The sequence below is a fragment of the Lissotriton vulgaris genome, chromosome 4_1 (genome assembly GCF_964263255.1).
Source record: "Lissotriton vulgaris chromosome 4_1, aLisVul1.2, whole genome shotgun sequence".
NCBI classification, from domain to species: domain Eukaryota; kingdom Metazoa; phylum Chordata; class Amphibia; order Caudata; family Salamandridae; genus Lissotriton; species Lissotriton vulgaris.
Window position 1 is genome coordinate 1,625,809,020 of NC_141691.1, and position 15,156 is coordinate 1,625,824,175.

Below are 15,156 nucleotides of genomic sequence, written 5' to 3' on the forward strand. Positions count from 1 at the left end.
TTGCAACAATGAAAGCACTTAGCAAGTGCAAAAGATCACTAATCAGGAAGCACTAAGGAAGCAGGTGCCAGCTAAAAAAATATTCTGTGACACATTAATCAGCCCCAAATTAATTCAGGTCACTTGAGGCAGGGAAGGTGTGCTTTGCTTTGCCACAATAATGTACACTGGACAACCAGAGGGTGCTGTGATGAAACAGAGGGTGGCATGGGTGAGCCAGAGGGTGGCATGGGTGAACCAGAGAGTGGCAGTGGTGACAGAGGGTGGCAGTGATGAAGAAGAGTGTCCCAAACAGGCTGGACACGTAGAAACAACAAGTTCGCAAAACTTGCGACCCGACAGGTAAGTTCGCGTTTGCGAAATTGTACAAAAACCCTCGCGAACTGGCAGAAACCCGCGCGAACACACAAAAAAAAAATCCGCAAATTCGCGAGAATTCGCGGATTTTGCGGATTGCGAGTTCGCAAATCCGCAAAATTCGCGAACGCGAGATTCGCAAAATTCGCCCATGCTTACCACTGAAGTCATCTGCGGCGTACCACAAGGATCTTCACTCAGTCCCACCCTTTTCAACGTTTACATGAGCCCACTCGCATCCATCACGCACCAACACAACCTCAACATCATCTCTTACGCCGACGATACCCAGTTAATCCTTTCCCTCACCAAAGACCCCAACACCGCCAAAACCAATCTTCACGAAGGCATGAAAGAAGTAGCTGAATGGATGAAACACAGCCGCCTAAAACTCAACTCAGACAAAACGGAGGTGCTCATCCTAGGATCTTCCCCCTCAGCTTGGGACGACTCCTGGTGGCCCTCTGCTCTGGGCTCAGCACCCACACCCACTGACCACGCACGCAACCTTGGCTTCATCCTAGACTCCTCTCTCTCGAATGTCCAAGCAAGTCAACGCAGTCTCGTCCTCCTGCTTCAATATACTCCGCATTCTAAATAAGATCTTCCGATTGATCCCCCTCGAAACAAGAAAGACTGTCACCCACGCACTAGTCACGAGTCGACTGGATTATGGTAACACTCTATATGCCGGAATCGCAGCAAAATCACAGAAAAAACTCCAGCACATCCAAAACGCATCAACAAGACTCATATTAGACATCCCTCGCCAAGATCACATCACCAGACATCTAAAAGACCTCCACTGGCTCCCCGTCAACAAAAGAATCACTTTCCGCCTTCTCACCCACTCACACAAAACCCTCTACAACCTAGGACCCGAATGCCTCAACACTCGACTGTCCTTCTACAAACCCACCCGCCAACTGAGATCCTCCAACCAAGCCCTCGCCACAGTCCCGCGCATCCGAAAATCCACCATGAGTGGCAGATCCTTCTCCTTCCTGGCTGCCAAGACCTGGAACTCACTCCCCACCCACCTGCGCCTCACTCAGAACCACATCTCCTCCAGAAAATAACTTAAAACCTGGCTGTTCGACAAATAATGGACCCCTTCCCCCAGCGCCTTGAGACCCTCTGGGTGAGCAGTGCGCTATACAAATTCCCGAACTTGAACTTGAACATAACTAATCATCCCCTGCACACAGACACCCTTGCACTCTGGTGCAAGGATGCCTTAGTTGGCGCTAAGTTGTGAAACCTAGCGCCATCGCAGGTGGGAAACGCAAGGCTGCACCACATTCTTGTAAATATGGTGCATCCTTGCATTTCCGAAGTGGTGGAGGGTGTCGTTAAGCCAAGGAGGCTAACGACACGCTCTGCCACTTCGTCGTACTTATGGCCCTTGTTTTTTTAATCTTTAGCTGTCAAGCTCTTTTCTCCCGCTCCCACAATTTTCTCACTTTCCGTGCCCCCTACTTGCACAAGATGCCCTGGCCAACTGCTTTATACACATCCCATACCATTCACAGGGAAGACGTTACCAGGTTACTTCCAAAATACTGCCAACTTCTCTCCTTTAACAGCTGGAGTACCTTTTTATCTAAAAGTAGTGTTCTATTCAATGTCCACCTAGGTTTGATCCGAACCTCTGGCAACCCTAACTCCAAAACACCGCTAAGTCAGCGGTGAAATAAATAAATTATTGAATGATATAAAAAAAATCATGAAATGTGATTCAGATACGGTAATCGATATCTTGAAAAGCATTAATACAGTTTGGAGTCTTTGGAAAATAAATTGATGGTCTGTTCTTCACATTGCAGTAATTTCAATAAAAATGCAAGCACCATTAGGGGGATTTAATCACATCAACCATTTTTCAAAATGAACCTGTGTTTGTAGTAGTATCTTGTTATAGATTGTAGTGAGGGCTGAGACTCGTTTGCGCACATTGCTATGTTAGCATAGGCTTATTAAAAGTATAATACCTTTAACTGCTTTTGCACATGACATTGCATATAGCTGTTGTTGTAAGTTAGGCTGCGTGAATTATTTTACATGAGAAAGGCTTGTTTTCAGAATCCCTAGACTTACATCGCGACCCTAGTCTGCACAGTGAGTGCTAAAGTCTCCAAGGTGTTTATATGTTAATGTTAATGTTAATGTAAATGTTATATGAGCTTGTACAGCACACGGCTGGCCCAGCCAAGGGGCGTCCCGTCAAAGTAGCTGTTGTTCAGGCTGATCAGTTCACGTTTTAAACATAACATACATGCAGCTGCAGTCCAACGGAGATTCTGGTACCTTTATTATTGCACTGTAGGCATGATTTCAGACACTTGGAAGATTCCCGTTTTCCAGAGAGACAGAGAGCTTTTGCAGATCCTGATGTGATACACTCCTGCTGATCTTGGAGGTATGGGGTCCCTCACAGAAGCCTAAGAGACCTTCTTTATTTTATAAAACATAGTTACTAGCTAGGGAGGGTGATATACTAGGCGCTATAAGACCTTTTTTCACCATCATTGTAATATGATTTCTCCTTTTGTGTTTTATGGAATTGTAACAATGCTGATCATATTATTTCTAGTCGTATGTCTGCTTATGTTAGCAAAGATACTGCATCTTAGGGCACGTCGTTAAAATAAATATTTTAACCTTTCCCGTGTCTCTATTTACTCCTGTTGTGGACTGGTATGAGAGTATAACTAAAGAATGTTCTTGTTTCCCTCCATTCCTGAGTATAACCTAAGTTGCATGTTCTGGGTTGTCTAATCATTGGTTCTTTTGCTATAGGACGAAGAGCTAATGTGACACTGATGCTAGCTGGTTAGGGTTTCTAGCTACTGAGGTGAGTTTTTTGGTCTACCACAATTCACTGAGGTCCTGGGTCTCTGTGCACAGTTCTGTGTAGGAGCAGAATCCCTGCAACAAGATGAGGCATGATTATTTGTTCTAATCGGCATTTCTGCTCAAACTATAATTATTTTTTCCTGTTTTTGAAAATACACTGCAGTCATCCAGTCAGAAATGCATGGCTATTGAATAAAAACATCTGTTTGTTGGTGCAGCTCTAAGCATTTTCCAAGTTTTCTGTGTGATGTTCTTGGTCATCATCGGCTGTGCAGAGTAGGCACACAGGGTATGCTTTCTTCATATCACCTCTCTTTGTGTCATCAAAAACAAGGCGTGCTTCTCCAGATCTCTTATGATCAGGTGCTTGTCTTTGTTTCCTCTGCACCATGACTGCTCCTGGCCTCACCTGGCATGGAGAGTAAAATATGGGCATAATGGGGCCTCCCCTCCCCACGTAGCCTGGCACAGAGAGGTTTGTAGATACAATAGTGCCTGCAATCGATGACATGAATAGTAATGAGGCTGCAAAAGGTGCAGGGTGTTCAGGGTGCTGCATTCATATTCTTATGTTTAAACAGGTGCTAAACTTCCCCTCCAATTCTTGCATGACTAATCACTTCTATTTCTAGTGATGGGGCATGTCCACTCATAAGATGTAGTTACACCGCTCGTTCAATAGTGACCCCTCTCCTTACTCTACTTTAACTAGCACATTATTTTCGTGTATTTCTTTAATTAATTTCTGATGAGACTTATGTGTATGTGTTTTTATCTACTGTCAGTGTACTCCATCTTTATTTCATTATAATGATATACGATTGGGTGCTATATCTATTATATTGTTCTGAACGCCACAAAAAGGTCAAGTTGTAGGAACATAAAGAGTTTCAAAATACCAATGTACACAATTCCAATCCTAATCTATACTAAGAGTCTGATTTTTATTTGCCATTAGTAACTGTCAAATATCACTGTTTTTGACAAGGTAACTCTGTTTTACATACTTTCATTCTGATACATTTTCAGACAATACCCCGCGATTAATGCCTGAAGAAGGGAGCATGTACTATCCCAGAGTGCAGCACTACAGAGAGCTGCTGGACTCCCTGCCCATGGACGCCTATACTCACGGCTGCATTCTACACCCGGAACTCACAGTGGACTCGATGATACCGGCCTATGCAACCACTAGAATCCGCAGTATGTATTTACAGACTGTAACCCTCAGAGAGCACAAGCACACGCGATTGTATGATAGAGTTGTGTACTATGTGATGACTTGTGAAAGAGAATACAATTACACCTGTATTGCATCAGTGCAATACTTTGTAGTCCTTCAAATGAGTGTCAGGATAACCCTCAAAGTGGATTTTTCAAAAGAGAAATGCGGCCCATCACTTCCAGATAGTTCATACATCAAGTGGTCCTCTCCTATTTATTATTTGTTGATAATGCACTGCTTACATAAATATATTTAGGATTTTTTATAATCTTACTATAAGTAATTAATGCTAATATTTATTTCTAGCTAGTTGTCTGGTGTAAAGGCACATAACAAACATGCTGATTTAACCAGCGGTAATTTTGTTACGGGAGTTTCTTCCCATTCCTCTCCGGCAAACTTACTAGATACTTAAATGGGGGCCATGCCAGTGTGGGGTTTTGTGACCTTCTGAAATATTGTAACATGCATCTGTCTTTGCGTTGACCTAAACCTTCCATGATTCAGTATTCCATCAGAAGGGAAGAGTCATGCTGCTGATCATGCTTTCCATCATACGAAAGCGCAACGTAGGAGCATCCGCTTCATATATCCAACTTCCATGCTGTCGATAAATGTCAGATACAATATAAACTGGTGCCCACAACCTTATAGTAGATACCGCCTGACTCCACTCCACCAAAAACATGATATTGGGTGAATATGTCTGGAAACAGAGATCAATGTGTTGGGGTCAGTAAACACCATTTTCTTATTTGTGTTTCTTTTTCTCTGCCTCTCTGCCACGCCAAAGGATATGAATGTATTTCCTTAAAAAGGCTAAATGTTCAGAAGGGCAAATAGTCACACTATTGTTTATGTGAAGTAATATTGGTCTCAGACAATTATACATGTTAAATTTAAACACTTTATTTTGACTAATAGGTGCGTACTTACAACAAGGCAATGAGACTTTCTCGGTGGGTGTCAAGCATTTTAGTATGAGCCCACAAACACTTAAATGGGGCAGTGTTATTTCTCTCTGTGTACGTAAACTCATCATTACCCCTCTGGAGCCGTAACATAATGACATCATCAACAAACGTATCTGCTCCACCCCAGAAGTCCAAGGGAGCTGCTGCCGTTTTAATGCAGTGGTGTTTGCTTCAGAAGATCCGCACAACGTGGGGGTGGCACAGTTGTCTGCTTCGACCCCTTTCAACGCTGCCTGTCCTGAGACAAATCCTTTAAAAGTGGTTTTGTTCAGACTGCAGTCATCTGGGAAACTACTAAGAATGGTTAATTAGCTACAATACATGATCCTGCCTTCCCATGACCAAAGCCACCAAAGAATATAAGATTATGCACTGTTATATGAAGGTCAATACCCTGTCCTCCAGAGACAAGTCTTTCTGCTGAAAGTACTGGAATAAGGGTAATTCTTTCAATAGAAACAGAATATTTCAGGGCCATGCCTACAGAAACCCCACTCCTGTTAACCATGATTAAAGGAAGTCATTTTAACTTTCTTAGGGCTTGATGTTTATGTGCCCTGTACTATATGAGAGCACACTTGGGGGCATATTTCCCAATATGTCACTCAGCGCAGTAAGTCATCTTGCTGACCTCCATGACACGGAAAGAGCAAGAATGTGCTGTATTTAACATAATGTGGTACTTTCGTGTTTTCGTTGTTAGCAGGGTTGTTTTTGTACAGGAAGGAGCCCCTTTCTACACAAAAAAAATCTCTGTGGCATTTTGCTTTTTCTATGTGTGCTTCAGAATACAGCACACATAGAAAGAGGAAAACACCATGCGAAATCAACATATTTCTCCTTGTTACACCTCACCTGGGGAGACATAGCAGGTTTGGCGCATTCACAGAACCACCACTTAAGGTACAGTTGGGACACCCATGGAGCATCTCCCTGGGGCAGAGTTATGCCATGCAGCGATTTGCGCTGCATTGCATTACTCTGGCCTCAGTGCCATGCAAGGTGGCCTTGTGTGGCTTGATAAATCAAATTTTAAGGGTTGCGTTGCTTTTGCACTCCATTGAATGGTGCAAAAGTGACACAACCAGTGATAAATATGGCCCCTACTCGTTATGTTACAGGGAGTCATGATGTCACCAGCTCTGAGTGCTGATTGGTATATGATACTAAACCTTACTTATGATCAGAGGAAGTCTTCAAATAAACCTTCCCATCCTCCTTCCCTCTAATGCAGAGTGCCGCCCATAGATCAGGGGCCCAACCTTTCATAAACATTTGTGGCAGTCCAAATGGTGAGCAACATCTGAACCACAGTGTGAAGGATAATTCTATCCAGTGATAGGGGCCAGACTTAGATCGGACATAAAGACCAGTTTACCAAAGATGAGAGTTCTTCTTTTCAAGAAAAATTTAAAAAATAATAGGTAGTTCTGATTTTTAAAGAACACTGTGCCAGGAACGCAGCTCAATAATTGAGTGATTTAACATCTACTCTGCAAGGAAGCTAGCTGCTTGCCTAGAGCCGTTTGGGACATTTGTAATTAATGGCACATTTTGCAGTACATCAGACCATTAATATTGGCACATACATTTTGGGGGTTAAACAACTTGGAAAGGAGGCCTGGACACTTTACCACTACAAAATATTTAGACATGGAGGTCTTCATTGCAAGTGGCCCAGATGTTTCAGATCACTTTGCAAACCCTTCTTTGTGTAAGAATCAGAATTACAAACTATGTAATTAATGGATGGCGATATAGTTTGTGTCGCATATTAAGGGGTCATTAGGATGACGGTCATCCTAGCGGTGAAAGGGACCGCCTGCCATAAAGGCGGGGGTCCCGTGGCCAGCATTAGGATGCGCCCGCCACAGTGGTGGGAGCATCCAGCATTCCTACCATTGTGACTAGCGATGCACTCAGAACCACCCGTCACAATGGCAGGAAGGCATGCTGTGCACTTCATTACACAGCATGGCAGGCACCTCGCGGTGCCTGCCATGCTGTGCATGGAACTGCTGGGGGGTACCATAGGTTCCCCCATGTGCACCCCCACTCAACCCGAAGTCCATGGGGGCCTGCATTGGGCCCCCAAAGCAGACTCCACATGCCTTTCTGTGGCAGCATTGCCTCCACGGAAAGGCATCTGAAGAAGCCCATTCTATATGGCTGGCGCTGTCTGATAGACACCGCCACCATATAAACCCTTTTCCGCGGACCCCCCTGCCATGTCAATATGGCGGGGGGTCTATGCAACAAGGATGGCGAGTGGATTGCCCCCGCAAGGCCGGCGGTGGCTACCGCCAGCCTGGTGGGGGCAATCCGCCCGCCATCCTAATGGGGCCCTAAGTTTCAGCAGGTCAAAACTGCTGACATCTAACTTAAACATGCTTGCTAATTTTCAGAACATAAACGTTCACATTTTAGTGTGATGAGGAACAATATCTATATTGGATTTCTGTTTTATATTTGTTCCGAATGAAATCCAAGCCCTTTGGTTGTAGATTTAAAAGTTTGCCATGAATATTGCAACTTTCTCCAGACCACTCAATACAGTTCAAAATGTTTATTAGCACAATTGTGATTGACCACTAAGTGCAAAACACAATATAAAATAAATATTGCAAATAGATGTACAGTATACAGAATTAAAACAGTGCAGTTAAGAAGTCCCAGCTCCAACCTCATACTATAAATTAAAATGACATATTTTTACTAATTCAAATTGCGCCCCATATATAAAGAACAATCATAAGACATATAGAGGGAGCCTCCAGTGCACACAACTATCGTGAGGCAGCGTTATACTCCCTAATATTCTGTGCACGGAAATCGGTCTCTGGTAATATCTCCTTAGACCATCATAAAATCTACAGAATAAAATAAAGTGCTGAGTGTTTGGCTTCAAGATGCCATCGCATTGGCATGGGGTCATTTCCAAGGGCCGTTGCTTCATGGTGGGGAAGGCAACAAACCATGTGCTAAGCCCAACCGCAGCCTACTTAGAACAGAGCGGTGCTGGGTATTAGTCACCAGATACAGGTATTGTTGGCAACCCTCCTGAGAAATATTTGGCATGTAAGAAATGACTGTAAGTTTCTTTGACTCAACAAAGTCTCTATTTTCATATTTAATACTTGGATAGGAAGCCTTAAATTCAGTCGTATCAATACCTAGCATAATGTGTGGAACATGTTGTACGGGCAAACCAAATAGTGATTAAAACGTTTCATTGATGTAAGAGAGCCAGGGGATTTTAAAAGCATGGATTAATGCTAAATAATCTAAAATAATTGATATGGTAAAATGTTATTTAACTTTTGCCAGATGGAATACCAAAGTAGAATATGATTCAGCAAAAGTGAGTCCTCCCAACAATTAAAGATGGTCAGGAGGCTGGAGTGCTCAGCAAAGGACTAAGAAAAATTGTCTCCTCCACCAGAAGGGGGAAGCATGGTGTGTAGCCACAAATGCCTCCACCATACATGACAGATAACAATGCTCTCGCCTTGTATATGGTGATCATTTCTTTAACTGGGCGACTGCCATGTTTGTGGGAGAACCTAAAAACGCCTTAAAAACTCAACTTGTTTTCTAACTAAGCATTTTGTATATGTTGGGTCTGTGAGCAATTATTAAAGAATTGGATTCCCAAATAACAAAATGAATTCACCCTCTCAATTGGGGAGCCCCTAATATGGATGGTTCTACACTTTTGTATTTTTCCCCATATGCCATCGTTTTTATGTTTTCCTATCCTCCATAAAATCTGAAAATGTGTCAATCAGTCCTTGTAGGCTGACAGGAGTCCTTGACATTAGCACAGCATCACCGGCAAACAACAGCATTGGAACCGAGTGTCTAGAGGCGATGGGCGCATCGGCTGCAGACCCAGAAGGACATCATCAACCCCATTAAAAAAAGAGAAAACAAAAAAGGTGCTAAAATGCAACCCTTTTTCTATTTCCCCTCTTGATTTTAAATTAAGGGAAACATTTCCCATATTTGTATTACAGACCTTAGCAGATAGATTCTCATAGCTGGGACAAAAAGAAGACTATATTCTCAGGGGCTCCAAATGAGAGCAAAGTAAGCCAGAGAATTGAGTGATCAACCAAATCAAAAGCGTTGCTAAGGTTTGCAATACATTAGTAGAGGGACCCGGAGTTGGTCTTAGTGTATTTCTTAATCGAAGCTAATAAGCTAAGATTGCTGGCTTTTCCTGTGCTGCTGGACCCAGGTGCCGCTATCAGCGCAGACTTAGCATGCGGAAGTGCAGATGTGGATGCTTCCTGCCACTGTGGATGATGGCGCCCATAGACTTGCTCTGAGTTGCTTGCTTTCCCCATGCTGTGGGACATAGGTGATACTTTTAGTGCCAATTTAGCAATCTGAAGTGTGGGAGTAGAGGCTCTCTGCCACTGTGGATGTTGGCGCCCGTAGTCCTGCCCGAGGCTGCAGGCCACTCTTAATGAGATTTTCGGCGGTAAATAATACTTTTGAAGCTTGTTATGCCAGCATCATTGGTCAAAATTTTGTAGGGTTGAAAATCACTTTACTTGGAAGGGATGAAAGTCCTCCTCTGTGGGCAATCTAGTAAATCTAGATGAAAGTAGTGTATTGGTCAAAATATGGTACGATATAAAGACCACTTTATGGGGGTGGGTGTGTTCTACCCAAGGATGTTTAGTTGGTACCATGGAATAAAGTGCATTTTATAGCACTGTAGTTCAGTAACTGTGAAATATTAGTAGGATACAAGACCAATTTACACTGGAGTCTTAGCAAACTTTGCAATTTTCCATAATGCCCCAGCCACCACACTTAGCAAGTTTCCATAAAACATAATTTACCATCTCTGATCAGCCAGCTGTCAAATTGACCTAGCTGTGCACTCTGCAAATTCTATAAACATCCTGCAGGAAAATCTACTAGCAGATGCCACCATTTCTGAGTTCCAAATTAATAAGTAACTATGTTTATCATTATGATTCTTGGGCATTTGGCAGTTCGGGCTGGACTGGTCCCATGAGGAACAGGGTCAAGACTGATTTGCATACGGCTGGGTCCAAACTGGGATGGCGAAGTGAACAATAGAACAACGGATGAAACCCAGACCTCTTGACTGGAAGTGAGTGGTTCAAAAGTTTCAGCACTTCGTTTACCACCCTGTTGTGGTTGTTGTAAATCTGTATAAGCCATTACATTAACAGTTACGTTTCTTCGATGCTGAGTATGGCCACGCCTGTTTGTGCCTCTTCACCAATATATATATATTACATCCCACCACTCCAAAGCATTGGTATTTGATTCTGCACCTTCACCTGCCTTACATGGCAACAGTTTTTTTTGGCAACCAATGCTTATGCCTACCTTGTTGTCCTTCCCGGGCCTGATCATTTATTCCCATCTGCGCTTGAATATTAAGACATCTTTTCATTCTGTGATGCCGTAGAAGGGGCCTGAGATACAGTTTCATTGACCAGCATCCATGTAATACCTAACGTGGTCTTCTCAACGGACAGTACGACGGGTCCTTGTGGCCTTGGTAGATGCAGCCACATAATGCTTATATTTAGGTGAACTGATGTTACAGCTATAGCTTTCAGTGTGTGTGGTGTCTGTGGCAGCCTGCGGCTATTGGCACGGTCGGTGTTGAAACTCTGCAGCTCTTGGAAGTATTAGTGCTTCTCAGTATGTTTCCTGAGCATGACATGACATGGCATTGGTGCATTCAGAATCGTTGGCGACAGTGCCATATTTATGTGAGCATTTATAGGCATTGGAGCAGGTGCTCTGCATGAGTTCATGGCTTCTGCAGTTGGAATAGTTGGGTGGTGTATTAGGACCATGCATGAGACAGGGGCTCTCAACTTTGTGACCAGTAGGAAGGGGATGGGGAAAGGACAAAAGATGCAGACCAGTAGGGAGACTTAAAGCAAAGATGGTGAAAGACAAGCAGTCCAAAGAGTAGTGTGACCATTTCTGAAAAGAAAAATAACGATTTTTTGTATTTTTATTTTGTTTGCTTACTTATTTATTAGTGGTGCCAGAACTTATATTGAAAACAGTGACATAGTGCTCGGACATGACATACAGAAGACAGGACCACAAGTGGCATAAACAGAAGAGTTGACGCAGAGCAGGCCTTGCTCAGATTGCGCCTTGGGTGAAACAAAATCTGGTGCCCCCTGCACTACATGGGAGGGGGTGGGGAAGGTGAGGGGGGACAAGAGAAAGGAGAAGAACAGATTTCAGAACAGTTTTTACTACACTTTTCTTTAGAGCCAGGCTGTATGGAGACTGCTGAAAGCTCAGCCTGCGCCCTTCTGAATGTTGGTACCCCATATGTGAACCCACCTCGAACATGCTAATGGCCAGCCCTGAGAGATCCACTAACCTGAAAGATGTGTTCATCATTGAAAGGACCTGAAATCTGACCCAGCTAGATTGGGAGGGCATTCCACAATCGAGGGATAACCATGCATGCCTCCAAAATGCTCTTTTCTTTAAATGGGACAGTTTAATTAAGTAAGAAAGATTTTATTGGTCTTGTGTGAACATGTGGGGTAATGAGGTCAGAGTGTCAAACTGGCTAGTTTTATACCAGTGCAGATAACGGCATGGACCACACTTGGTTTGTGAAGGACATCCACAATGCGAAACACCGTGTAGCTTCTAAAGTTTTCTCATCAAGATCTTTGGGAACCCTCAGCTTACATCAGCTCTGTAGTTAGGTGAGACAAGACCATAGACCTATTAATTGAGGCTTGGTATATCAGGGGGATGAACATACAAATCTTCTCCAAAATCGCATGTGCACCAGACTTCCGGATCAAGGCAGAACTAAGCACCTTTCTTTTAGGCTAAATATTTGCAACTGTGTTATACAATCTTTTGTGATCATCCTTCGTCAGGTCATGACAGAAGTGTGCTCGGTCTGTCTGGCAACTGCAGAGTAAATGCCGAGTTCAGATCAGCCAGTAGATTTCTCCCATGAAAGGAGATGTGGCCTTGTGGATAGAGATGACGGCCTTGCTACATGAGGAACCATGTCCTAATCACAACCTTAGCTCAACATCCTGTGAATCTGGCCAATCGCTTAATATCCCTTCATCTAAAAAAGAAAACAAACATGTAACGTAGTCTAGATTTGTTGTTCTAATGCCCTTGAGTCAGATTCAAGCTATGAATAAACTGTTAAAAATTATGATTTTTAATTTTAGTCTTTACAGACTCGCCTGGGTGCAACGATGCCAGTAAAGCTTTGCAAGGTCGGATATTCCAGGTGGAACTGGGGTCACCTTTATCTTCCATTGTTCCTATCAATCAGATAGTTCTTTCTCAAGTACAGTTTTTTTCCATGCATGGGGCTGGAAAAGGTTTCATCTTGTGAGCTTTGACACAGTGTTATTTTTTGTAGTTTAATTAATTCGATAAAAAATGTCATCATAAAAGTGTACAATTTATACAGAACATTAGAGAAAAATTAAAAGAGCAGGGGCCCACCAATCCTATGTAAACATACAGCATCCCATACTACTCAATTTTGTTTAAAATTACTAAGATATAAGTGTACAGTTTATACAGTACATTAATAAGATAAAAATGCAAGGACCCACCAATCCTATGTAAACATACAACATCACATGCTACTCAATTTATACAGTACTAAAATATACAATAAAAACCGTTGTCATGAGAATCATTAAAAGACACTTCCTGCCTTGGGGCCAACCGGCCTTTAGGTTCGATAGGCAGAGATTTGGACCTCCTTGTACGTGTCTGCCACGCACTACCCAAATATTTAGCTACCCCACACACCATGGCAATAGAGGACGTGTCAGTGCAGAGGACCCATAGGGCCATTTTGTGTGACATCTAAGGCCCAACCCCTTGCATAGTGGTTTAAACCATATCTTCCTGGCAACCCTATATGCCGGTCAAGCAAAGAAAAAGTGAGCCACAAACTCGTTGGGGGCTGCACAACCAGAACAGGCTTTTGGTAGGACACCTGAGCCTTTCCACCCAGAAGAGAAGTCATTCACCGGTAAGATCCCGAGCCTCAGTTTTAGGTAGAGTGATCTGTCCAGTGGTTTCTCTATATAGTCAAGGAAGGGTTCGAGTTTTCTTGTCCATTTGATCTCAAGGAAACGCTGGGAGAGAGGGCCCCCTTCACTTCTGCGTATGACCTTCTCCTGTACCCAGTCCCAATAGAGCTTCTTGATCACTGCCTTGGGAGGGGGTGTTTGACTCAACCATGCTTCACTTAAGCCCAGTTGCACAACCAGCTGTCTCAGGTTGCACAACCACTTGATCTTGTTGCCTGTGTTGAGGAGAATAAGTTCATCTAGAACTGCAGCAAAGTCATGGAGCTCCTGGGTCCTTCTCAGATGCATCCAAAAGAGAAGTGGGCGCAGACGCACTATATCTTTTATGGGGCGCCTACCTAGGTCTAACCGTAGTGGAATTAATGAGGTGGAGACCGGGAGGGCCACCAGGTCTCTCATAAACTTATTTTCAGACGTGGCTAACTCTGTTATATTCTCAAACCCCCACAACTCGGATCCATATAATGCTGCCGGCAATACTTGACCATCATAAATTGCAAGAGTCGGTGCCACAGGTTTGCTAGACGACTCCCGCTGTTCCCTTAGAACCACCCCTGAGACTCTTTTGTGGTTTAATAACATTTTGGCCAAGTGGTCTTTCCATTTCATCCAGCTGTTTACCCTTACACCCAAATAGTCAAAGGAATCGACCAACTCCAAAGGGACACCGTTAAGCGCAACATTATTCCTGAATCTCTTAGAAGGTGAAATGGCCATAAGCTTAGTTTTAGAGGTGTTGATGGTGAGGCCTCTATCAGTGCAAAACATATTAAAGCGGTCCAGGAATTTTTGAAGACCTGTAGGTGTTTTAGAGATCAAGATGGTCTCATCCGCGAAGAGTAGAGTAGGTGTTTTCCCCCACCAGGGATGGCGCATCTGCCGCTTCCTCTCTCAGGTGATCCACTACTCCATTCACAAAGAGGGAGAATAGGGTCGGTGCCATAACACATCCCTGGCGGACTCCACTCCTCATGGGCACCCTTTCTGTTAGTTGTCCCTGGGTCCCCCATCTGATCCTCGCATAATACCCCTGATGTAGCTTCACAATAAGACCCAAAAGTGACCCTGGGATGCCCATCTTCCCCAAAATATCCCACAGACTTGCACGAGGGACCAGGTTGAACGCTGTCTTAAGATCTATGAATGCCAGATAGAGGCTACCCTTGTTGATGGTCACGGCCTTCCAGTAGATCGAAAAAAAACGGAAGACCTGGTCCATCGTGCCCACCTTCTGGCGGAAACCTGCTTGGAAGTGGGAGAGAACATGCTCCTCTTCCATCCAGACACCCACCCTAGAAATGATGACTCTGCCAACCACCTTCTGGATCACGTCAATCAGACTGATCGGTCTGTAATTGGCGGGGTCATCTCTTGCGCCCTTTTTGTACACTGTTACCATCTCTGCTCCCTTCCATGAATCTGGCACAGGATAACCCTTAGAGATCAAATTCATTATCTAATATTGTTATTTATTGTGCTATTTCCTTCAAAAGGGAACACATTGATGCAAATGCATTAGTTATGGTCTAGTTCTGTGGAAGTTATTTGCAGAAACTCTCCTAGCAGGTTTTGCTTTTGTTTTGCAAGGTAAAGATACGTGACCAGTATTTTCAATGTGTGTTGGGTGACATCC

The 15,156-nt window shown here is 43.6% G+C and overlaps 1 protein-coding gene across 1 annotated transcript in view; it reads left to right on the forward strand.

The window, feature by feature from the left end:
* Positions 1-15,156, forward strand: part of GDAP1 (ganglioside induced differentiation associated protein 1) — a 100,704-nt gene that overhangs the window by 11,682 nt on the left and 73,866 nt on the right. The window contains exon 3 of the mRNA XM_086966995.1: positions 4,243-4,416. Coding sequence (XP_086823121.1) covers positions 4,243-4,416 — 174 coding nt within the window. The remainder of the gene's footprint in view (positions 1-4,242; positions 4,417-15,156) is intronic.